The sequence below is a fragment of the Rhamphochromis sp. 'chilingali' genome, assembly GCF_963969265.1.
Source record: "Rhamphochromis sp. 'chilingali' genome assembly, chromosome: 14".
In the NCBI taxonomy this organism is placed as follows: domain Eukaryota; kingdom Metazoa; phylum Chordata; class Actinopteri; order Cichliformes; family Cichlidae; genus Rhamphochromis; species Rhamphochromis sp. 'chilingali'.
Window position 1 is genome coordinate 5112293 of NC_137941.1, and position 25795 is coordinate 5138087.

A 25795-nucleotide genomic window follows, 5' to 3' on the forward strand; every position below is an offset into this window, starting at 1 on the left:
GGAGTAGTTTTTCTTTAAAGTCACATAAAAAATTACTTACATTTGGCCTCTGCTTTTTAACGTGGCATGAGTAGTGTATTAGGAAGGCCGGGAAATGAACAATTTTCTGTTAGGTCACTACAAAAACGTGACTAAATCACCTGCTGTTAACCTGTTAGTGGCAATGCAAAACAATGAAAGCGCTGCAGAGTTTTTTGAGCATCACCTTTTACATCCACAGTGAACTGGATGTCATCATCCTTTGATTCGCAACGGTATACACCCGTGTGAGCCCGCTCGGCTGATGAGACAACTAGACTCCTCAAATTTCCCTCTGACTGGATGTCTACTCCACTCTGAGGTAGGAGCTTTGTTCCATCCTTGTACCAACTGACTTGTCCAGTAGGGTCTGACAGTTCACATTGTAGAGCAATGGGATAGCCTGCTATGACCGTCATTTTCTGGTCAACCTCAGACATTGCTGAAAATGTCAGAGGTGGAGCTACAGGATTGAATGTAAGATAGAACTGGTCAATAAAACATGTACTGTAATGGACCAAAAGAAGCAAAGCAAAGCCCTAAAACTGAAGCTTTCCAATAAAATCAATAAACTATGTTAAAATTTTTCAAATTTGTATTTGTAAGGAAAGATTCAGCTAGATACATTTAGTAAACCTGGTCTACCAAACGTTTTATTAATATTAACAGTCAGTCTTGTAAGAAATTTATTGCATTAATTAAAAAAAAAAAAAAACCCAACTGAGGTGGTTCTGCAGTGACAGCAAATGTATGATAAAGTATACTTAATTAGCAAAGGTTTATGTTTACAAATGGTTGAAAGTCATTTTTTGTTTTACACATTCGGCCAGTACCTACAGTATGAGTATAGAAGATGATTTAGCCTTAAGAAAATTCCTGCCTTTACAGTAGGAGGCTGGAAAGTTGGAATTCTTCCAATGTTCAGTCACCTTACTTAGTCAAGCAAAGAGTGAGTGTACTAATGAAACCCTGGGTACCTGACAAAGCAATTCAGATTTATTTTGACACAACTGTGAAGACATCTAAGACATTTGGGTCAAAATACCTTTGCCCGCATCAAGGCTGTGTGCTTCTGTATACTGTCTTGGCAGGGACAAGGATTTCATTAATTGGATATTATGACTTAATGATAGGGTTAATATACTGAATCTTTGGGCATGTTTGGTTAGTTCACATGTCAGTGATGTCCCACAGAGAGCCGTAATGCACCCCTATTAAAGCTAACCAAGGGTATTTCTCTACAAAAGAACGCAGATTGTGTGCTACCTGAGTGCTTGGCAAATTAAAGATTTTGCAAAACACTTAACTTCCTCTTGGATAATAAGTCAAAAATCAGATTAAGCCGCACTGTCTTTCTAGGGCAACTTTAGCTAATTGTAGACAGTGCCTAGTTCTTTCATTTTGATTTAAAGATAAAATAGAGCATGGCACAGTGTTTGAAAACTCTCATTCGTTAACTTCAATGGAGTATGCTACAAACTAAGTACTAACTTGGACAGAGCCTTAATGTCCCCTGAGCAGTGTTGTCAAAAATAAGCCTAGGATTAGCACGATTAACACAACCTGCAGACATGTTAATGTTTTGTTGTGCAACATAGAATGTGCAAGAAATTACCCCACTTGTCAATTTTGAGGAAACCATTTGCGTACAAGTGGCTAAATGTGACTGTAGAAGTTGTCACAGCATATTCAAAATAAAAACATCAGACACAGTAGCTTACTGGTGTTAATAAGTCATGTGACCATGGTGTAGTTCTTTGAGATTGTACTTACACTTCAGAAATCATACAGTTGGAATTCATTTGCGGAGATTATCCTGCTGAACAAATGTGTCATGAATTTTTATTTTACTCAGAGCTTATTTTCTGTGACAATCCAAAAGCATTTGGAGAAATCCAATTGACTTTTTAATTAAGGGATCCAGGGCCGTACATCAAGGCTGGCCTACAAAAAATTTCATCCCAGCAGAACTCCCAGAGTGCACCACACAGGTAGCTGTAGTTTCAGTCTCTGTGATTCATGGACTCAGACATCATAGAGTGAAGTCATGAAAGCACATGACAGTGGTTACTAGTTAAATGTAATTTAAATATTTGGATTGTACTTATTGTACTTATACTTATTTTTCTTTTAAATTAACATAATCCAAGAACTCATTTTGTGCAGATTGCAAATGATTACAGTAAAGTGAAGTTTTTCAATCAGTTGAGGTTTTGTATTTAACTATATTAAAGTGTCTTGATTTTTTTTTTCCAATCAGAGAAACTAAAATCTGTCTACTTTATGGTAATTATATTTTTCCAGAAAACTAAAAAGAAAGCTTGCATTTTGTGAGTAAAGCAAACTTATTTGTATGCAAATAACCTCCACTAAAATCTAATTGCATAACAGGTGAAAACATCTTTTGTCACCTTTAACATCCACATGAAACTGCACTGCATCATCTGTTGTCTTGCAGCTGTAAATCCCTGCATGAGACAGTGTTGCAGATCGGAAAGTCAGTGTTCTTATAGAACCATCTGCCAGCATGTCCTGCCCAGCTGCTTCAAGAAGTTTTATTCCGTCCTTGTACCAAGTAACTTCACCATTAGGATCTGATATCTCACACTGCAGCATTAGGGGTTCACCACCTTCAACAGACTTGTTCCTTTCAGCCTCACAAAGTCTTGTAATTCTCACAGGCGGAGCTGGGGATGTTTGAGGTAACATCAAGAGAAAATTGCATCACTATTACTGACTACAACAGAAATGAAGCTTTAAAAACAAAAGGAAAGAGCAAATTAAATTCTAACATCAAGATTAGTCATGCCAATAAACCTTGAGAGTTAAAATAAGTCATAATAAAAATATGTCCTTGTTTATTAGTAATATAACAAGATGTGTCTTTGGTTAGACTTGAGATACCTGGGCATTCAAGTTAGGATTTGAAGCTAATGTATTTACTCTTTGCTCTATTTTGAATGTTCCTCCCAGACCACCCAAGCGCAAATTCAACTACTGAAGTACTTTTAGTGTAAATAAAGTCAAGTGAGTAGTTATAGAGATTGCCAAAATGTAAAGGATTGCAAAAAAAAAGGCAATCTCAATCATTGTGCCCGTTCATTTTTTGCTTGGTAATGCTAACCATTTAAATCACCTTCAACAGCCACCTTATATGCAGTGACACTGTCACTCCAGTAACCATCATGTGTCCCTGAGAGGTAGAGCTCTTCTGATTCTACCGTTGCTGTCTGCTTGATATTGCAAGGCTCTGCATAGTTGGTCAAATGTCTTTTCCCAGAGTTAAATGTGATGTCTACTTGTTCTTCCGTAGTCTCCAGGGTGCGATAAAACTCTGCGGGGACTGTTGCTTTCTGACTTGGCAGGGACAGCACTTCCAAATCGTTAGAAACTGCTTGTCCTGTATTATCGGGATGATCCAATTTGACATATGCAGACTGCTGCAAGTCGTATGGCTCTTGTTGGAAAGTTTTTACCTCTTTAAGGTTAGAAAAATCCAATGATTGAAGGGATGCTGTTTTAGGGAAGTCACTGAGCCCCTCTGAAAGATCAGCAGATTTCTGTAGGAGTCTGTTGAACTCCTCTGATTGGTCAGTTGCAGTCCATAAAGAGTTATAGGGCCCCTCTGAATAGACTGTTTCAGTTTGTAAATGGTCACAAGGCTTCTCTGAAAGGACAGGTGGGATCTGCATGGAATTAAAGGCCCCTTCTGATTGGACATCTGCAGTCTGCAATGACTTAAATGGTTCCTCTGATTTGACAGCTACAGTCTGTAAGGATTTAAAGGGCTCCTCTGATTTGTAACTTTCAGAGATTATGGATTCAATCAGATCCTCTGACTGTGGAGTTGCAGTTTTGAAAGACTCAGAGATCCTGTCTGATTTGATTGAAATCTGTAAGGTGTCAGTATTATGCTCTGGTGTTGTAGCTGAATTCTGTAGAATGCTGCCTAGCTCTGACTGGACAGATGGTGTCTGTCCTAAACTATGTAGCTCCTCTGATTGGAAAGTTAGATTCTTGGAAGTGGATTCCTCTGACTGAACAGTTGCAATTTGCAAAAACTTGCAAAACTCATCTGTCAGAACAGCTGTCTGCAAAGAATTGTCAGGTTCTTCAGATGGGGCTTCCGTATGCTGTACATAGTAAATGAATTCCTCACCTTGTGTATCTTTGAGCTGTGTAGTGTGATGGTGTGTGTCAGACTGAGTTGTTATTGGGTTTACAGAGTCATGGTACAGTGGACATTCGGCTTTTTCCATTTGTTGACCATCATAGAGTTTGTTCAGCTGTTTAGATGCAGTGCAGTCAAACATATATTCATATGCTGACTGAGAAGTTGGTGTATGACTGGAATGGTCTTCACATGTCTCAGTATCTCCAGCCTTGCCACCGGAGATCCCAGAATTGTATTTTGAGGACACCCGGATAACTTCAGCAGGACAAGCCTCCTCTGTGGACTTGCTCTTCTCTTGGTCAGAAGAGAGCCTTGGCGATGTAGCTATAAGCATTGTGATGTACACAGAGAAAGGTTTTCAGTGGTTGATGGTCTCAATACTTCTTCTTATAACAGAATTTTACATCAGTGTGGGTTAGCATGGAGTTATGGGATTATCCATTGCAAAGACAAACAAGAAGATCGACCAGGTTTGGTCTGAAAGTGAGCTCCAATATGTCTTCCTTCAACTGACTCCTAATATTCTCATACCAAAAATCTGTACATTAGCACCATAAAAACCTATGGTACATTAATTTTGTTGTCTTTGACAAGAGTTCGTTGTCATTGCAACGGGGAGACGTTCAGGGCAGCAATGTGAATGAGAGGATCTGGTGATGAATAAGACATAAGATGGACTTTAAGAGTGGTAAGTTGCTTGTTACAAGCAAAGATGACTGTTAAAATGAAGAATGAAGGGACAAACACAACGTATATGTTAGTATGAGAAGCAGCTACACAGCTACTAATCAACCATTTAAGAGGCAAAAACAGCAGGAAATGACCTGAAACCAGTGATGACAATGTGACACAGAGCAATTTTCTAAAGGAAAAAAGATTTACAGATGCCTCAGATGATTGGGCTAACAATAAAATACACCACTATTGTTAGTGGCATTTATGTGCTTGGTTAAAATGGATGATTGATGTTGAAATATCAAATCACCTTTGCCATCCACTGTGTATTGGGTAGATGCATCAGCTATCTCACCAATCTCATCACGATAGTGACACTGCTCTGCTGTTTGGACAAAGCCAAAGAGAAAACAATGAGCTGGGTGATAGCGTTACATATGTAACTTATTTCTTGATTCTTAATTGTGCAGGTACAATGAGGGGAACCACCTTTTATGTCCTCATTTAACTGTACATCATGAGCTGTTTCACAGCCAAACTTCACATCACCAGAGGCATATTGTAACTGGAGGGGAAAGATTTGGCTACTTCTCTGGGATTCACTGTCAGTTTCCCTTTTGGGGTAGATCTGGGTTCCATCTTTGTACCAACAGGCTTTGGCAATGGGATCTGAAATCTCAAATTGCTGAACAATTGAGCAGTGTGGTTCAGCAGAGTTGGCCTTCTCGTCATCAGGGTCAGGTAGATATGTTGGAAGTGGCACTACAAACAATCATTGGGGGGGAAACTGACTTTAAAGAGAAACTGATACATTATATGTTTATATAGAAATGTTACTAGAAGCTGCACAAAGAGTTAGTACAGCTGAAGCAGAAACCACATTTGCAGAAAAGGTATAATCACCTTGATTTTTTACTATTAATTTGGCAACATCATCTGCTGTTGCACAATAGTATGCTCCAGAGTTTGCAGGATGAGTTGGTTCAATAACAAGGGTGTTCTTGATGCTTCCATTTTCAAACTCAGGCTCTCTGTCAGGCTGTGTATCAGGTTCTGTATCCCTCTGCTTTGACACCTGGAAAGCAGGGTCTGAGGATTCACAGGGTGGTTCAGCGGGGGGGTACGTTGCTTCAAGAAACTGTGTCTCCACAACCTCCAGCGAAGGCGACAATGGCAACGTTGGAGCTAAAGATTAATGATTAATATTATGACTATGGATTTAATGGAACATACTCATACTATGAAGAAAAGGGCAATAAGTTTAACTTCCCCAAAACTGGGAAGTAATCTGCCATCTCAAATTCAACGAGAAATGCATTTTCAAGGGTTATGCTTTTTTCATTTAGTCAGTACACATTGATTTTACCATGGACAGTTACAACTTCACACAAAGCACCACTTTAACACAGACACACAGAAACGCATATCATAATGTTAGTCATATCTAGTCTCCAGAAAGCTTTAGAATTAGATCCAAAAGTAAAACAATTTAATTGTAAAAACAAATCACCTTTAGCATCCACAGTGAAGTGGATAGTGTCATCAGAAGTTTCACAGCTGTATAGCCCTGAGTGCAAGAGCTCAGCAGATGGGATAATGAGTTTCCTTGATGTGTCATTACTCTGTATATCCCAACCATTCTGTGGGATGAGCTTTTTACCATCTTTATACCAGCAGACAGGCACAGTAGAGTCTGCAACCTCACATTCCAGCTCCAAAGGTTTGCCCACTTCGAGTGACTTGGTTCTCTCAACATCAAAGATAGTAGAGTTCGTCACTGGTATAGCTAGCATTGGGAATGCAGGACAGCTAAATAAAATCAAGGCCATGGAAATGGATACCTTACAAAAATGTAACTGCTGAGCAGAAGATGAAAAGGGCTTTGGAGACTTATAATTCACAGAGAGCCGCAGGAGTCGCAAAACCAATGTATATAAATAGTAATCACCTAGTGAGTTAACTGCTCTTTAAAGTTATGTGCACGAAACACTCCTTCAAACCACATAGTAGAAGCAGGGATTATTAGTGGCATCTATGAAGAGGGGGGGTGGGGTTACAAAATGAACGCAAAGATAAGAAGCGTAAAGTCACCTTTGATCTCCACTTGAAACGCCACGGTATCATCCTGTGTGGTGCATCTGTACACACCAGAATGGCTCAGCTCTGCAGACTGAATAACTAATGTCCTTGTGTTGCCCACTGAGTGGATTTCTAATCCAGAGCTTGAAATGAGCTGTATTTCGTCCTTGTACCACAGCACATGGGCCTCGGGATCCGACACCACACACTGTAGCACAACGGGGCAGCCTGCTTCAATCGACTTGATCCTCATATCTTCAGGAATAGCTGAGAACTTCATAGGTGGAGCTATAGATATGTTTAGATTTGATGTCAACCTTAAATCAACCTCATGCCACTTAGATTATTTATCATAATCTATCTACTGACCACTTCTAACATGCTGTAATACACTGAAAAAAGGTAGCGCACACTTAAGCACTTCTAAGATGAAAGGCAACAGACAACATACAAGAATGTCATTAGAGTTAGTTGCTTTGCTGAGTAGGAGCTCGTTAATGTTTCACATCACTTAAAACAAATCACCTTTGATGTCCACATTGAAAGTGATGGTGTCACCCTTTGTCTTGCAGCAGTACAAGCCAGAGTGTGAAACTTCTGCTGAATGGATAATCAGATTCCTCATCAAGCCATCGGATATGATATCTATCCCACTTTGAGAATGGAGTTTTGACCCATCTTTGTACCAGTGCACCTGGGCAGATGGATCTGAAAGCTCACATTGTAAAACAATTGGGCAGCCTGTTTGGATGGTTTTGTTCCTCTCAGCATCTGGGAGTGCTGAAAACCTCACAGGTGGGGCTATGGATATTTAGATATTTTAATGGGTTGGTAAGTGGTAAAAAATAAATAAATCAGATGATTCAAAGGAAGACAGCATGCATTTTTTTACATAAAAAAGATGTTTGGTACAAGTCACAATGAAGAGGGTTAGTCTCTGTAAAACAAAAAACAAAACAAAAAAACGCAATGTAAGAAACTTGTTCTACTCACCCTCTACTTCCACATTGAACCTGATGACATCATCAATGGCATCACAGCAGTAGACTCCTGAATGTGATAACTCTGCTGACTGGATGACAATTCGTCTCATGGTGCCCTCTGATTGGATATGAAGACCTTCCACAGATCTTAATTCCACCCCGTTCTTGTACCAGTGCACCAGAGCTGCAGGGTCTGATACCTCACAGTAGAGCACAATGGGATTCCCAATTTCTACAAATTTATTTCGATCCATCTCTGACAATGGGAAAAACTTGACAAGAGGAGCTGCAAATTTTAGAAAACACAAGGAAAACACTGAGTGTAATAAAAGGTATGTGTTCACAGGGATGGGTTTTTTGGGGTGAGACACTGACAGGTGTGCTTGCTCACATACAGCCCTCTACAATTGCAATTGGATGACTGCCTCTGGCGGGCTGTCCAAGTTCAGGTTTTAAGCAGAAGACTACATGGTGGCTCATTGGTAATTGTTTTCTTGTAATACAAAATCCATCAGAATGCATTTCTGCAGACATTTAAGGAAAGTAATACGCCACCCAGCCTACAAATTCATCTTCATTTTTCTAAATGTTCCAGACATACCTTGAATGTAAAGTGCTGCAGAATCACGGATGCCATAGGCAATGAATGTAATCTCAGCTCCATTATCTGTATCGCGTACTCCTCGAATGCGGAGAGATTGGTGTGCTCGTGACCGACGCATGGAATACCGCTCATCTTCCTGAAGCTGAGTCCCATTTAAGAACCATGTACCAATAACTGAAGCAGAAAGCTCAATAGAGAAGAGAGCGTCTTGCCCCTCTGGCACCAAGGCATCCTGTAAGGGAGCTTGTATTCTGGCCACAGGAACTGGAAAATAAAATTGTGTTTAATCATATAGCAAAAGTATCCTGTTGTGATTAATTGAGAAATACAGCAAGTGGTATTGATTTAGTGCAGTTGTAGTAAAATAAACATTACCTAAGTGGACAGTTTTAGGGAATTCAACATTATTGCTTTTCCCATATTTGTTGACGCTGCAAATACGAAAGCGGTAATCCGCCTCACATGGAACACTGTCACCAAGGATCTCCACAGAGGTTGCAGAATCAGTGGTCAGACACTGAAGCCATTCTTGCGAACCAGTGCCCACCTCTTGCCGTTCAAGCACATATCCAGAGGGAGGATTCTTTCGTGAATCCTGAGCAGGAACCCATGAGAGAAGAGCTGCATTAGCACGCTCTGTGTTGATCTGCACAGCCACTGGACAACTAGGTGGACAATGTCTGGCCGCTGAAACCAGAAAAAAGTCATCATGCACCAATGTTGCTTCGAAAATTGATCAAGTTTTGTGACAAATATTGTATCTAAGACACTGTAATTTTCAGAGGGCCCTACATTTCACTCTTAGCTGAGAGGAAGTCTTGGATCTGCCGACAAGGAAAGTCACGAGGCCAGAGTCTTGGGGCATTGTGTTGACGAAAACCAGGATGTGAGTTCGACCAAAGGATTTAATAATGGTCTGATGGGTTTCACGCAGCTCTAAGCCATCTTTGTACCAATGTATATCCATCTCCTCTTTTTCTACTTCAACACAAAAGGCAGCATTTTCACCTTCCAAGACATCCACTTTTCTTGGAAGCTTCCGCAAAATTGTGCCTGCAAAGAAACACCCAAGAGAATTAATACGACACTCACAGTGCAAGAATTCTTAATAGTTAGTAGCAAACATCCATCCATTTCCATAACTGCTTATCCAATTTAGGGTTGTTCACAGCTGTCACAGGTTCAGAACAGTTTGTCACTTTATATGTTAAACATGCAAATTTTGCAGCTGATCTCATCAAGAGGACAAAATCGTTTCCCAGTGCCTTCTTTGCAGGTCACAGTTTTTGATCTGGCACCAATAACGTTTGCTGTGTGCCTCAAATTCTACCTCAAAAAATGTTAGCTACTAAAGACCTGTGTCTGCAGGCATCTGTTTTTGTATTGCACTGCTTTTGTAAAGCACCTGGTTTAACTTGGTTACAAAACTAATGTTTAACACCTATGCATTCATTTTTGTGAAGATCTGTCCTTTGTAGTTTAGCCAGGACAGGTTTTTACTTTTTTACATGCTAAAGAGTCTTGATATTGCAAGTCACATAGGTGTTTTTTATTTTATTTTGAGATCTCCTTTAGAGACTCTGACAAGCTAGTCTGTGTTTCAACTGGAGGTGTCATGTGCACAGCCGAGGAAAAACAATGTTCTCTGAGGGCTTTTCTTTCTTCTTGCTGAGAATAATGAGCACTTTATTTTTTAATTTCACAGGATTTGTACTGAGAGTCAATGTTTTCACTGCAGGAACAACAAACCCTAAGGCAGTCCTACAAACAAATCTGAGATAATGTGTTTTCTGCAAATACTTTAAACCAGAAAAAACTGACAAACACACCACCTTCACCACCTAAAGAAATAGTAATTATATTGCTTAGTCTGCATATGAAATCGTTGCACATTTTTGCATTGTGTTATTTTTGAAATAGGATCCGATATAAAGTAGCTCTAATTTACCTTTTACAGCTACCTCTGCAATGCTTCTGCCCCCATCAGGCATCTCGCAGAGGTAAATCCCATCATCATCAACTCCGATGTCACGAATTGTCAGTCGTCGTTTCGTTCCCCACTCCTCCATTCCATATTTGGCCCCTGGTTGCAGTCGTCTGTCCTCCAGATACCATGTGATGGGAACTGAGTCCTCTGGAACTTCACACTCGAGAACAGCCAAATCCCGCTCCCACACTTCAAGATCAATGAGAGGCTGCTTGAACCGCACAGGCGGCTCTGGGACCAAAGAAGTAGAAGAGCAACAGTTTGAGCCAATATGATATCTCTCATAGTGCTAAATGTAAAATATTCAAATTTTATTTGATCTATCCAATGAATTTAGTAATTCAATATAAATTCTTGAAGCGAGGTGATCTAGCAAAAGCTCAGACTACATGTGCCCTTGTAGTAAACACTGTAAATTGGAATATATTTGGCAGTAAATTCCAGATAAGCAAACAAGATGAGCAAAATCATGAGACAAGTGGCTTATTTAGCTGAGGAATGGGAAGGTCATTAACACACTGGGGTGTTAGATAGAGAATAAAGTGTTTGTAACTGACACCATCAGACAGTACCAGACAGTTGTAAACAAAAGAATGTGGACTGTATTTAGTGGCGTGTGTGTGCAAAGCTCATCATTACATTATCTTACTAATGTTTTAACAAGGCCAGTTACACACGCAGCTATACAAACCATCTTCCATTTAAAATTTCTTCTTAGCCGCCACTAACCATTAACTCTATCTCAGTTCTATTTTTTCTCTCCAGCTGATACAGTACAATACTTGAGGTTGGACTTCTTTGGGCCATGTGAGAAATAAGATCCTCTTCCCGAAGATTTCAATCACATGGACACCGAGTCCTGGACCCTTCACAGGCTAAGTAACTTTGCAGACATCCTACCGCTGCGTAACTCTTCCTCAAGCTAATGAACATTGCCTGTTTAGGTATCACTTGGGTCCAGTTTCAGATCATTAATACATTTCCTTCAACTGCCAGTGTACCAGGGATGATCTGATTGCTGATTATTTGCAGGGGCAATATCTATCTCTCTCTCCCTATATATATATAAATACTTTTGCCATGCCTTTTTGGCCCTACCCCAGTATATGGTCTCAAAGTACCTCTTTATCTCACTGACATCATCCTAGCATCAAATGGATAGAAATTTGATCCAAGAACACCCCACTCTCTACTCCTCCATTACTCAGTAAAAAAGGCACCACAGGCTGTGGCTGAGATGCACAATATTGTCTTAAGCCACCCCTCAATTCTTTATATTTTGTTACAAAAATAGGTTTACTGATTTATTGACACATGTGCAAACATACATGGAAATGCAGTATACAAGACAACAGAACAGTGTGAAAAGCTTGAAAGTCAGTATTTGATATGATCACCTATATTCTTTAAGAAAGTCCAACCTTCAAGATTGCATGAACTCTTGCACAGCTCTCTAGTTTTCAGGAATAGTTCTCCAGGGATTTTGAAGAACATTCAAAACTCATCTTGTTACAAAGGAGTATTAGGTACTTGTTAAGAAAAAAAAAATTCATAAAGTTGAAATTTTGGGATTAACATCATAATTCTATTTCATGAAAAAAGTCAATTTCGAGGAAAAAGTTTAAATGTAGAGATTACCGTTGTTGTTTCAAGACAAGCTGCCATGGTTACTATACCCTTAGTATACCCACTAACCCTTAAGGTTCGTGAAACTGTATATCAGAATCTGTTTTAGTACAAAGCCAGGATATGATTTCTCTTTTAGCACATAAACACAGTGTGGTGATAAGTATAAGGAAGATATTGCAGAAAGTTGCATCTTTACAGACGGAAAAACACTCAAGCTTGAAAGAGTGGATTTGCACAAAATTAAATGGCTGGCAGTGGACAGATGCAAGGTTATCAGTGGTTACACCCTTGTGCAATAAGTGCACATAAGAGTGTGTGTCAGTGTATGTTATAGGTGTTGTATCACAAGACAGCTGATCAGTTTGTTTCACTAACTCATCTAAACAAGGCTTTTTGTAGAGGGTATAGCAAACGTGGCAGACTTTTTTCTCAAAGTTGCATATTGAGAAAAAAGTCAAAATACTATGGTAGTTTGAAAAAAGAGTTAATCTTGAAATTTAGACTTTATTATTAAAATGAGCAATGATATTTTTTTTCTTACCTTGTCCCTAATACTCAATCATATCTTTGGATGACTGCTTGCTATGTTATGTTCTTTGTCAAGATGATCCGACCCAACTTCAATAATGTTGAGATCCAGGCTCTGATGAGGCTGGATTTTGTCTTGTTTTTAAGCACATGACTTTCAGATAGTTTTTAGACCTGCTATTTATTCTTTTGTCCTCCACTTGTCCAGTTTCCTAATTTTTTTCAGGACACACTGCACACTATGTCAAGATATGACAAGTTTCCAGCTAATAACTCTTTGGAAATCACCTTATTGGTACACAAAAACTATTTCATCACATTGTTAAACTGTGATATTTTTCACTTTTATAAAAATTTATAAAAGATTCAATTAAAGAAATTAGAGCAAAATATGTAAATTTTTGTGACATGTTGCTAGTACTAGTACTGCTAGACTGGTTCATCCCTTGAGTTAGCTGACTTTTTTTTGTTTGTTTTGTTTTTTGCTTGAATGAGACATAGGTCAGTGTTAAGTGGCTTAACAATCAAAAAAAAATGTGTTGTGAAAATGGCCAAGTACAAGGGGCCTGGTCTTAAAATGAGAGAAAGAAGAGAAAAGCTTTGAATAACCTTCAGAAATCCTGGAAAACTAGGTCACTTTAAAAATTACAACAACTTCTAGCTCCTTGTAAGCAATGGTGAAGTGAAGGGTGGCTCCAGACTGACACAGTACTGTACTTTTACATACTTTTTTACATAAATAAAAGTTGGCACTGAAAGTGATCTTGACTTACCCTTGACAGAAAGGTGTACAGCACTGAGGGTTTGCCCAGCAGTATTTGATGCAGCGCAAACATAAACTCCGTTATCCTTTTGCTTACAATAAAGAACTTTAAGTGTGAAGTAGCCTTCTCTGTCCTCATATAACAAATAACGCCTTCCAGACAGTATGAGTCTACCATCTTTCCTCCAAATTATTTCTGGTTTGGGTTTACCAGTCACAAAGCAGCGGAATTTGGCATGTTTGCCCTCTGTCACAGCAAACATTTTTACTTTTGTTGACTTGGTCATGCTGTAGTCTTTTAGGCGGTTTGGCAGTTGCCTGCCACTCCTTTGTTTTCCCTGATGGACTTTCCAGTGGCCATTTATGTAGCCGTTGCGATTTCCTTCTTCTTCATGTCCTGGACCTGCATCAACAAGCAACACAGCTCCTGCTAGCGCTTCCCCAAATTCATTTCTTGCCTTGCATGTGTATACACCACCATCAGGAGCACGGGTCTTAAAGATCTTGAGCTGGAACCATCCACCATCCTGGTAGCCTACACTGAAATGTGTGCTTTCAAATATTTCATTGAGTCTTCTACCGTCTTTTTCCCAGATAACCTCTGGCTTTGGGTTTCCCCAAAGCTTACAAGAGAAGACAGCATCTTCCCCACGACCGACACGAGTGGAGAGGGGCTTGATGAGGAATAGTGGCTTATTTTCCTCCCGCAGCTCCATCTCTTGCGCTTCACCTTCCACCTTCAGTGTGGCAGCTGCATAAGTTTCCCCAATGCTATTTTTTGCTTTGCATATGTACTGTCCACTATCCTCAGTTGTGACAGCTGAGATGATGAGATTGTAAACATTGCCATCCTCAAAGACCCTATATCGTCCTTGTGGGTCAATCTTTTCATTGCTTCGCTCCCAGATAACGGCAGGCCTTGGATCACCACCAATCTGACACTTAAGCACTGCATCAGTGCCGCTTTGTACCACTACAGGTCTCGGGTAGGCTAAGAAACGTGGCGCACCACCAAAGACATCCATTGTTGCTTCTTACTTAAGCAGTTTAGGAGAGCAGTAAGTGGCTATTCACTGGTGCAAGACCAACCTACTTCCACACTGCAGGTTTCTACAAGAAGAAACGAAAAAAAATTTACTTTCAAAACAATCAGCTTAGGCATGCTGTATAACATTGAAAAATGAAAAGACTAGAGATTAAATTTGTTTTTCTAAATTATAAAGGTGACTCAGCCTTAAATACCTGTCTGTGGTATGTAATTATTCTTCCATTTTCCCATAGGAAATGAACCCTTTGGAATAGATTCAAACACACATTAAAGCACTCAGCCGCCTCCCACTTTAAGTGCATGCATTTCAGCACAAACTCATGGTATGATTATTAGGGATAATTTAATTAGTGCTGTCTGCATGAGAGAAAATCACATGTTAACAGTGAGAGCGGGACCAGCCTAGTTCGACTGCAATTGCAGCCACAACACATAGCCAGTACAGCTGGTGCTGTATTTCAATGGGAAAGTGCTTAATATAGTACAGCCTAAATAAAGACCTGTGAGGGAGTGTGTGTCAGGTATCACAAAGACAGCTCAGAAACCCGCGTGCTCACACAAACACCAGCCGAAATCACAGTATCCCCACCCAAGAGGCCTTGCTGTCAAAATATGGTGAGCCTCCTTCACACCTTTTGTTGGCAGCGCTGTTGGACAATACCTTCTTTAAATGTCACAGTTTTTTTTTTTTTAATCGTAATCCTGAATCAGTATCGCTTAGCCAATCCTAGGAACCAGTTTTTATATAAAAGTTAGTAATAGTTCACGACAGCTTCAATTTTTAAATTGTATTTAATTTTATTGCTATAAAAATGTATTTAGTACTAAATACTAATATATTTATTGGAATATAAAATCTATAGAATATATTTATTTTTAAATATATTTTTGTCTGTGTGTGCTTTAGGACACGTCCTTAAGTGTTGAAACTAGGGACAGAAATGGAGAACATGTTTCAGTTGAGAACTGGTTGCAGTTTGTCAAATTGTTCAGGAATATTTTCCCTCGGGTTTATCAGTTTCTTTAATCACTGCTGACATGTTTTCCTGACAGTTCCACATTGCAAAACCATGAAGTCATGTTCATTGGACAGGAGTTTTTGCACACTTGAGTGACTTTCAACCTTCTCTGTACTCAAAAAAGGGAAAAAAAATCAAAGATAATTAAACAGTTAAGGTGACACTGATCATCTGTGTAGGCCTGCTCTTTTTTTTACTCATATTCTACTTGTTTCCACAAATCAATGAAAATTTTGATCTTAAAAGGAGAATTGATCATGGCATTGTCATGGCTAAAATGTTATCACTATCCACCCGTAATTGCAACTTTGTGTCTATGGATCCATTTTTCAGTGTCAAGAAATCAAATCAAATCAAATTTAAAAAAAAAGGTTTTCAATGATAGATTTTACATAATTTTTATCATAATTACCATAAAATACTGTTGTTACTGATTTTGTAAACTTAGCCCACAGTTAACTGCTGCAAAACTGAATAATACTGTTTTATACTCTTTACCATTTTCCAAAAATAAAAAACTACAATATAAATAAATGATTTTAAACCCTTGAATAACTGAAAACTGATGAAAAAGATGCACGTTTTCTTGGAACGGCTGAATAATTTCAGATGTTTACATTTCATACATTGCATAAAATTTCACGCAGACAGTTTAGAGATTGCATTATTAGTTAAATATTCCCTGTGGAGGTTTAAAGAGGAGATTAACCCCTGTGTTTACTTGTCTGATTTAATTGGAATGACCTCTGCCCCTTGTGAAGCTGTGCTGTGTACCCCTCACATGACCTACCTCCCTTCAGTCGCCAGGAACAACCGTCAACATACATTCCGCATTTGCAATCTCCGTCCGAGTTAAGAGGCCGCCCGTCTCCTGAAGGCTGAGTAATGTCCCAAGTTGACTTCAGATTCAGAAACATGCTACCACATGCTGTCCTCAAAGGTCCCAAGTTTTACGGCAGTACATTTTTCTTGACTTTTGTCCAGTAGAACAGGTAGAAAACGAAACATAAGCATCCACGGGAGCTTCCTGTTTAACTACAACAGAGCGGTCCCCCAATCTCTGTGTTGTTCAGGCCCTCGACACCCCAAGTGTCATTGTTCATGGAATACTGTTAAATGCTTTTGCAGCTGCTGCTGTCCCCTAAAAATACTGGCTGCCTCGATGACAGCAGTGAAGATAAGTAAGGCACTTCCACTCATTTGCCAGCAGGGGCTAAAGATAGTAAGGTGGCCAATGCAGGGCAAACTGCTTAGCTTACTTGAGGTTTTGCAATGTAAAGTCATTAAGAGAACAGCAAGCTTTTTAAGTTTTAATGTTTATCATCATTAAACTCCTCATATTAACCTTTTTCCTTTCAGATTACACTTTGTAAGGCACGAATTATTTGTTAATACGATTAAGTTGGTCTCATAAAGTTTCAGCTTTTAGTCTGTTGTTATTGTGCAATATGCAAACGACTCAAGGCAACAACCAGCCAATAGATAATAAAACCACCCATGTAATGTTGCTTAGGTCCGCCTCCTGCTACTAAGATAGTGGAGATTAACTGAGCCATAGACACAAGACCTCTGGGGGTGTCCTGTAATGTCTGGCACCTACATTGGTTGTAGGGTGGGGCCTTCCTCGATCTGGCTTCTCCTGGCACATCTCACAAATGCTTGCTCAGACTGGAGCTAATCTGGTCAAAGCCTTGGGCTCTTTGTTTTCTTCTTTGAGATGTTCCTGAGAAGGTTTTGTGTTATATGGATAATCAACTGTTAGTGCAATTTAACCTGTCTGTTCTTCCATAGTAGCCAATAGCCTGTATTTGATCCTATACCTTGTGGTAAAAGCAGGCATTGTATGACATGCGTGCTGGAGTTTTTCAGCGTGTAAGGCTGTTCTGTGATTATGAGATCTTTCCTTAACGTGGGCTACAGTGTCCCTTCAGCTGTTTAGCTGCTCCACTGCTCACACTCCCTCCTTCCCAGATTTCAGCTGTTGGGAGTAATGTGATATAACTCAGACCTCTGAAACTAGTTATGAAACAATTTGCGCCCACGATTGAGTAACAGTTCAAATTAATACATTATAAAATGTAAAGGATATTTTTGCACATCATGATTTAATTTAACATAAAAATAGTGAAATGTCCAACATCAATAAAACTGTGAAGTAATGTTTTCTTACATACATAGCTCTAATGTTTGTTGTGTTTTAGCTTAAATCCTTTAAAGGTTGTGCATGGTGAGGACAGTTCCTGTATTGCAGACTCAGAAAATATACTAAATTGTTACTGGAATGGTAATGACAGATTACCTCTAATGTAATGCGGTTTTACTTTTGACAGAGGGTACTCCTTTGTCCCTTACAGAGACCAGTCTTCAGCTGGTGATGTCTTTTTTGTGCCTTAATGTAATGTTAAAAATATGTAATTTTAAAAAGGTGCAAAACTGGCTACCCATTATTTTAAATATAATGACAGGTAGATGGGCTCCCAGTTGTGTAGCATTTTTTGGTCTTTTACGTCTCACTGTGGAGTCACAGTGTGAACCTTTGCACCACCAAACTACCAGTATGCAACATGAATACAGAAGAAAACTGACTTTTTACCCAGTTTCTTGTTGGATGTGGCCTAAAACAGACAGTCTCCTGCTCCTTAAAGTTTAGATTTAAAATATAGAATCTTTTTAGCTACCAAAAGATACCTATGCTTTCCTTTAGGTGTAATAATTACCTTTGGGGGTACCCAGAATGCCCCCTAGGAGGTGCCCAGAACAGATGAACACCTCTCACTCCTTTTGATGTGTCATTCCCCAGTTTCCAGAACATACGGCTGCAGATCTGTTGATTGACAAAATCAATCATCAACTTGCAGCCTAAGATGTCCTGGTGCCGTGTGCACTTATGAACTCCCTTATGTTCAAATAGGATGTATGTTATGGAGAAGCTGTGGTTAACATAGAAGTTCAACAACAAAATACTACTTGGGTTCATATGAGCAGCCTATTCCACCCCTCCTGGTGACACCAACACACAAGCCCCTCCCAAACAATAAGGTGGCAAATCGCTGAGAGGGATGCTGAATGTGTAAGTAGCATAGAGATAGAAGCATAGTTCAGACTGCTTGATCATTTTATTATTTTATGTATAAGGCTTAATAAAAGAAACAAAACCCCAACAAAACAACTTGAAAAAAGCAAGTAATATTATTTATGATTGTTTTGTGGAAAAAGGACCACCCGTCTTTCCGTAAAGTGTTTCTAAAAGACAGCATTTAACAGATCATTTTGTGTTGTTTTCCCTTAACAAGAATATGAGGAGACACCCACAGAGCTGTGGACATGTCCAGACAGCAGCCTGAAGGTCTGCAGACTAATGCAGCAGATTTTAATAGTTGGTCTTACAGGGCTGAATCCAGTGCCTTTCCTGTGATTTCACGTTCACTTAATAACAAAACAATAAACAAAATGAAACAATAAATTAATGATTTAGTAAAAAAAAAAAAAAAAAAAAAAAAGACATGCATTTGTGCATCTTGCTACCTCTGCATATATTGGCAGCATTAACATGCATCAATAAACAGCGTGCTTTGGATCTTAAGCCTCATAAAATCTATGGGGATTTTTCAGATTGCAACAAAATATTTAATGATGCTGTTATTGTTCCTTCAGACCAAAGAACCTAGCAGAGACACAGACAGTGCAGTGTTGTGTTATATCACATTTAAATAATAAGCACAACACACCCAGCAGTGCAGTGCACAATAAAATGATAATGGACAACGTTCAAATGTTGCATTTGCAGGTTTTCAAAAGAAAACCAATTTCATCCTCTGCTGGTCATTTTGTGTAAGTGCAACATGACTCAACACAGCTCACAACATACAAACCTTTCAAGGTAAAACCCGTGACATGTTAAGTCTGCCAATCCAAAGGCTAGGTCCCCAACTATCATGATTTTTAATATAACTCCGTTACGATTATTTTTTAATCTGTTAGAAGACTTACATAGCGATTTTTCAATCTATTGTTGGCTACAGTAAGGCCTGCAGTGTTTGTGTATGTGTGAGTGTGTGCTTGTATCATTATTTACTGTAAAGTTGTTCACAGCTGAAGAACAATGATTGCACAGGGTGGATATTGCACAATCAAAGGAGACATACCCTTCAGTGTTCATTTTGTTTTCATACATACAGTTATTGTTTGTTATTTAATATTTTACCTACCCTGGGATACGTGCTGTTTTTAGTCTGTGTGCTTTGGCTTCCATTGTCCTGTGCTGCCTGTTTTTACATGTGTGTCCTAATCAGTGCTGAATGTTTTACGTCCACGTTGCTTAATTAATGACAAACTTTTAAATAAAAAGTAAGAGAAGGTATAAAAGTTCTCTCTTAAAAATACCAGTGTGTCTCATGATGAGTATGATGTTCTTCTTTTGTAAGCCAATTAAGCCAATCAATGAGCAACACTTCCACTTGTAATCCATCAATCTATACACCACTGCATATGAAGGCGAGTTCATGTGTGTGCAGTAAGAGCAGTAAATTTGTGTGTATATTTGCACATAATCATCTCACTTGTCCTGCAGTTTTGTTTTGCTCACATCGTACTGTTGATGTCTGATGCTTTCAAATGTAGCCTCTCAATAATACAATAACAGATATGGGACCAACTCAGATAATGTAAATGTACCGCTGATGCAATGTTTGAAGCCAGTATGAAGCAGGAATTATTATTTCTAAGTCTTAAATTCAGTGAAATTAAATTTCTTCTTATTTTTCCTCCCAAAACCTCCATCTTCATCAGGTAGGTCTCACCTTTTTATTATGTCTGTGTAAGATAAATTACAGTAAGCCCTCTGAAGCTACAAATGGTCATTATGTTGTCAGGTTTGTGCTTGTGAACCCACCACATCTCGAGAATATAGTGACAGTGCAAACTTATATGAATGACTGAAGGTTTTCCTGTGGAAATCAGAGGTTTACTCAGGTCATGCTGTAGTTCTTCACCCATTCACAGTCAGCTAATACCAACAGGTGGAGGACAACCAACAGCAACTTGGATTTGACTGGTGTGAGAGACAAGCTTTACTCAATAAATTAATGTAGAGCACATCTTATCTTTGTTTGGGACAATGTGGGGTGCTTTACTAATGCTGGGAAGGGGTCTGATATTAAATAAACAGACACACAAGTAATGCAGGTTAAAATGTAAGCGTCAGTGGAAGCTAAGGTTTACTTTTGTAGTCTTGCAGTACTATCATGGCTGTTCTGTCTGGCAATCATTACCAGGCTTTAATATGAATGCATCCACTGATCAGCACATAACTTTGGGGGTGCATGCTTCATGTGAGACTCGTGTTGGCTTCTGTAATCAAGAACAGTGTTTGTGCTCAGAAACATCCGGTCTCAGGGTGAAAAAGTAGTCCATTCGTTGGTTGTTTGAGTATAAAATTCCCCATTATCAGGCTTTTTAAAGCTCCTTCTATTCATCTCATAAGCCACAGTGAGAGCACTTACAGGGACTAGAAAGAGAGATCATATTTCTGCCATATTAACTTCTCTTTGTTGGCTCCTTTTTAAATGTGGGATTTGATTTAAATCTGTTTTGTCCCACTCATCTGTTTTCACTCCCTTTGTGTTTATATGCTGCTAATTCATGTCATTAACTTTGATCTGATCTCATCTGTAGTTTGTTCTTTGTCCTGTTTATCCGGTTGTTCAGTGATGACGCGACGAATCCTACTTCCGGGTCTAAAGTAGTCTGCGTTTAATATGGCTTTTGTGTTGTTAACATGTTTAATGTTATGTATTTTCTTCTATTTGATCTCAAAAAGCTCCTAAAACAGTCAGTGATCACTGTTGACCTCCCTCGGCTTTTATTACCGCTAATCATTTATTTAAGCTCAGTTTTTAAAACCTTAGGATGTAACTACAGCCCAGCCCATGCAGCAGTATATGAATGACTAACCTCGTATTGTGGATGGAATATCTCAGTTGTTCTCCTGGCTGAAGTTTGGTCCTTTTACAGCATCCTGCCATGCGATTACATTTGTTCCTGACCACCGAGAACACTCACGGTAACTTTTATCGAGTGGAAAAAAAAGTTAGCTTGTTTATATTATGCTAACGTAGCTGTGTCGCTAGCGGTCACGCAGCACATCATTATATACCAGCTAGCCCAACTTCAGTAACCCTACAAACGTTACTGCTGTTTAGTTTTCTGTCTTCATTTATGCTGGAAGTGATAACAGAGCTGTACGTTTTAATTTGTTTCCAAAACCCCGCAGTCAGGACATGCTATATTGTATTTAGATAGAAGCTAGCGAGCTAACTCCCTGCTAACTTCTAACTCCGTTAAATGTCATAAATTCCGTTTTCATGGATGCCTGGATGTTAAACTCAATTGTTACACCTGGTAGAGCAGAACGCTGATCATTTTATTAAAGATGAAAGACTTTAGACAGTTTTTCAACTCTCAGTAATGCCACAGTGATCGTTTGATATATGGACCTGCAGCGGAGTTTAGACCCAGACACGGCTAGTGACGTCAGACTGAACAACCGGATTGTTTGTGGCGTCTCTGATGCTCCTCTGGTGTCTCTCTTCCTTCAAGCCCCAAACAGCTGCATACATGGCTGATCCTCCCTGAGCCTGGATCTTCCTGAAGTCTTTTCCTGTTAAAAAGGAGTTCTTCCTCCCTTCTGATGCCTCTGCAAGGGGCATCTTGTGATTGTTGGGATGTTGTCTCTTATATTGAAGGGTGCTGACTTTATTGTAGAAAGCACCTTGTTTCAGAAAACTCTGTAGGGTCACATAAAGTGGGATAGTTGCTCACCTCACCTCAGCTGTGATGTGCTGTCTGCTCTCCTTTTAGTATCAAATGTGAGGAATATTTTAAATATGCGTTTTAGTTTTACTGCGAAATGAGAATTAAAGTAATAAAAAAAAATAATGGTGACAATCCCCTCCAAACACTTTTATTGTTATTTAACATTTCCATAAGCATACAGTCGTCGAAGTGTGCGGTAGTTCCCTTTTAGGACCTGGCGGAAGTCCCTGATGTGGAGTCCTGCAGGTCTCTCCCTCCTCCTGTTTCCAGCAGAAGCGCTGCGTCCTCATCAGCTGTTCGGGCAGCGCGCAGCAGCGGTGTTCTGGACCGGGAAAGCTGAGCTCACTTTTTGCACCTTTCACTCCCCCAAAAACAGTCCATGTAGCTTCCCCATCAAGCCTGGTGAACGAAGAGCTGAAGATGAGGTACCGCTTTACGTTTTGATTGAAACTTTTTGTAAAGCTTTGGGCGAAGCGTTGAAGTTACAGTGAGTGTTGCTGCCTCCGCAGGTGTTCTTCGTTAGTGGAGCGCCTGGTCTGCTGCGCGCTTATTCTCGCCGGTCCGGTGGCATCGCAGTGGTCAGGTAAGAAATTATGCTGGAGACGAGAGTATCTGTGCTTTGGTGGCGCATGCACAGCAGAAATCATTAGTTCAGAGACTTTTGAGACAATCAGTGAATCACGTGATCTCCGTGCTTAATTAACATATACTCGCTGGGACAAAAATTCTTTTATCCACAATAAATTATATTTTTTTAATGCCTGCCTTACAGAAACGTCAGGGACACCTGCATGATACCTGCTGCTGTATGCTGAGAGTGATGTTAGCTCACTGTTTGGCTTGGGTGGCATTGTCTGATCTACAGAAAGTTTTTATGTGCCACTAACTGGTCCATTAGCGTTTCTGTGTGATGACACATTGCTGTGATTCCAAGATTAAACACAGAACATGAAGTGGCTCTGGGCCATTTAGATTTTTTTTCCAAGGCCAAGGTGTGCAGTGTTTCCTCAACACAGTTTCATTGTCTCTTTGTCCCTCTTGTGTCTTGCTCTGTGTCTGGTCCTTGTAGTGTTTTCATGTCAGTTGAAAAGAGGCTCTTTTTTTTATTTCTTTCACTCCTGTGTGTCCACCTCAGCAGAACTTGTATCCTTGTAGTCGTTACAGTGCCAAAGCAGCTGAACAGCATGAAAAGACAGTGGAGCATTTCTTCCTCTATGATGGTGCTAAAGGGCTGTAAGAGCCACACAATGAAAAAACTCACATATGTTCTTGAATTATTTATCTTTGAGAATCATGAATGTCCTACATTTAATTTGGTAAACGTTAAGTTGGAGAACTGTGTGGCTGTCAGATGATAGGGAGAGGAAACTGAGAGGCTGACAATTAATATTTGATCAGCACTGTAGGGTCTTTGAGGAACTATATGATGCCAAGATGACTGTAACTCTACATGTACCGCCTCTTAAAAGTAATGCAGCCCATTTAATAAAGGAGTTGGTTCCTTATGTCATTCACCTCCTTTTATTTCTCTCTTATTTTGCCATTCCTTAAATACTAATATGTAAAAATGTTCAAATAGTTAGTTGTGAGCAACGTGACATTTTCACATGAATGCTGTTCACCGGTCCGCCACTCTGTCTCAAGAGCAATGCTTCAGCAGCTTGCGACATGGTTGAATTAGGTTCATTCCCATTCCCCCGGCTGGGTCAGGAATCTCTATTGTCATGTGATCTTTGACATGCACCCAGCATGGTCTTGCCTAAGGGAAACGGGACAAGGTGGGGGGAAGGGGAACGGCTGCAAGGGAACACCCCACTGAGCCATTTAATGGCTGAATTAGATGCCACATTGAAAATCACAGCTGGCTTGGGGTTTTCTCCATTTCTGTGCACAAGCCTGATGGCCATGAGGACAGGACAGCCATGTGAAACAAAACGTAATACATTCAAAATACAATACAATACAAAATACAGAACAGACATATTTGATGAATATGAATTGTAATTTACAAGCTTTTTGATCAAAATTGCTCATGTTTAAAGTTTTTCTGGAGACTAACTGACGGTCATAATCTTACTCCCTACACGTTGATGCTCTTGTTGTAGGCATATATGGTGGAAAAGCATAGCTTATGCAGAGCACCCAAACATCTGTTGATGTGTCAAGTAATGTACAGCTGCAGTATTTGAAGGGAAACATCTGCTTCGAGACTCAGAGATTCAGAATCAGAATTTTTCCTTTTTTGTTGCTTTGGAAAAAAATTGAGTTTGGTTTATTTTAAAAATACAAAATGTTTTTCTTTTGGTTTAAATACTTATTTTAGGCATTGGCATTGCAGGTGAACCAGTAACAAAGTTTAGGGGAAATGTGCAAAAACTTGAAGAAAAAGAACAAATGTAGATGGCACCGATTCAGATATATGCACAGGGAAACCATAAGAAGGTAAATTTGCTGTAAGCAGCAGACACAACATATTCTAAATGGAAAGCAACAAACCCTTCAAGAATTAAAGTTAGGTTGTCTTACGTGGGTGGCTGTTGGATTGGTGCCTCTGTTAGGATCAGTGTAACTCTTAAATGAAATAAATGGGGCGACTGTGCACAGATTCAGTTGACTCAGTGAACCTTGTGATGTCTAATCCCTGGATTTTCTAGTCAGTAAACCTGCTTATGCACAATCAACATCTCTGGAAGTGTCTCATAAGCACGAGGTTCGGAGGTTTCTTCTAGCATTTGTTTTGCTACATTGTGTTTAACCGCCAGCGTTTAGACAGTTAATTAAACCTCTGCTAAGTAGGTTTATGTCTGTGGAAAGTGTGTGTGGGTTGGACTCTGTGTAAACACACATTTGTGTGTGACGTTGTCGGTGGGAATCATTCAGGAGGTAGAGAGGATATCTGGATTTCTGCCTTGGTCTGCTCTTTCTCCAGCAGTTTCAAAAGAGACACAGGTGATTGGCACCTGCATTTTATGGTATCTGCCCTTGCATATACCAGTATGTCTTTTAGTCATGTTTGCCAGCCATTCTAATTCAAGTTGGGTCTAAGTTTGCTACTGGTAATGGGTTCGAAAATTTGCATACTCCAGTAACAAGCCAAATCCGAACACTCCCCGCCCCCATGAAACTTTCTAAACGCAGTTATTTCAACGAGAACCACGTGCCTCTTACGACTCATGTTAACACTGCACATTTGTCAGAGACCTGCATATAAAAAAGAAAAGCTTGTCTACATTAGAAACACATTTCCCAAGTAGCCTGAAGAGGAAATTTACATTCGGTGTCGTTTACTTTAAAGTCGGTATGTTTTTGTAAGAAAACCACGGTGGTCACATCCTGCTTTGAAAGCTTAATCTAACCCATCTGGATCATAAAGTGAATCTGGAAGAGTTGTATATCTACATCTACCCTAGACACCCGAAAGCTCGGCAAAGTTTAAGAATCACTCCTGCATGACAAAGAACACTGTTTGAATTAG

The 25795-nt window shown here is 39.6% G+C and overlaps 2 protein-coding genes across 8 annotated transcripts in view; one reads left to right on the plus strand and one right to left on the minus strand.

Moving 5' to 3' along the window:
- The window catches only part of obsl1b (obscurin like cytoskeletal adaptor 1b), a 38046-nt gene extending 21118 nt beyond the window's left edge, over positions 1 to 16928 (minus strand). Inside the window, exons 1-16 of one of the 6 annotated variants that reach the window (XM_080903563.1) lie at positions 16298 to 16928; positions 13451 to 14550; positions 10482 to 10751; positions 9326 to 9586; positions 8909 to 9220; positions 8531 to 8797; positions 7940 to 8215; positions 7472 to 7747; positions 6959 to 7234; positions 6378 to 6653; positions 5771 to 6052; positions 5357 to 5629; positions 5178 to 5252; positions 3155 to 4516; positions 2430 to 2705; positions 206 to 481 (exon numbers count right to left, since the gene is read on the minus strand). In XM_080903563.1, the coding sequence (XP_080759689.1) occupies positions 206 to 481; positions 2430 to 2705; positions 3155 to 4516; positions 5178 to 5252; positions 5357 to 5629; positions 5771 to 6052; positions 6378 to 6653; positions 6959 to 7234; positions 7472 to 7747; positions 7940 to 8215; positions 8531 to 8797; positions 8909 to 9220; positions 9326 to 9586; positions 10482 to 10751; positions 13451 to 14465 (5773 nt within the window). In that variant the 5' untranslated portion in view covers positions 14466 to 14550; positions 16298 to 16928. The remainder of the gene's footprint in view (positions 1 to 205; positions 482 to 2429; positions 2706 to 3154; positions 4517 to 5177; positions 5253 to 5356; positions 5630 to 5770; positions 6053 to 6377; positions 6654 to 6958; positions 7235 to 7471; positions 7748 to 7939; positions 8216 to 8530; positions 8798 to 8908; positions 9221 to 9325; positions 9587 to 10481; positions 10752 to 13450; positions 14551 to 16297) is intronic. The other 5 variants (XM_080903564.1, XM_080903565.1, XM_080903567.1 and 2 more) reach the window with 5 other exon arrangements.
- A 5652-nt stretch (positions 16929 to 22580) lies between these two features.
- Positions 22581 to 25795, plus strand: part of col18a1a (collagen type XVIII alpha 1 chain a) — a 75874-nt gene continuing 72659 nt past the window's right edge. For both annotated transcript variants that reach the window (XM_080903868.1, XM_080903869.1), the window contains exons 1-2: positions 22581 to 22745; positions 22830 to 22903. In XM_080903868.1, the coding sequence (XP_080759994.1) occupies positions 22741 to 22745; positions 22830 to 22903 (79 nt within the window). In that variant the 5' untranslated portion in view covers positions 22581 to 22740. The remainder of the gene's footprint in view (positions 22746 to 22829; positions 22904 to 25795) is intronic.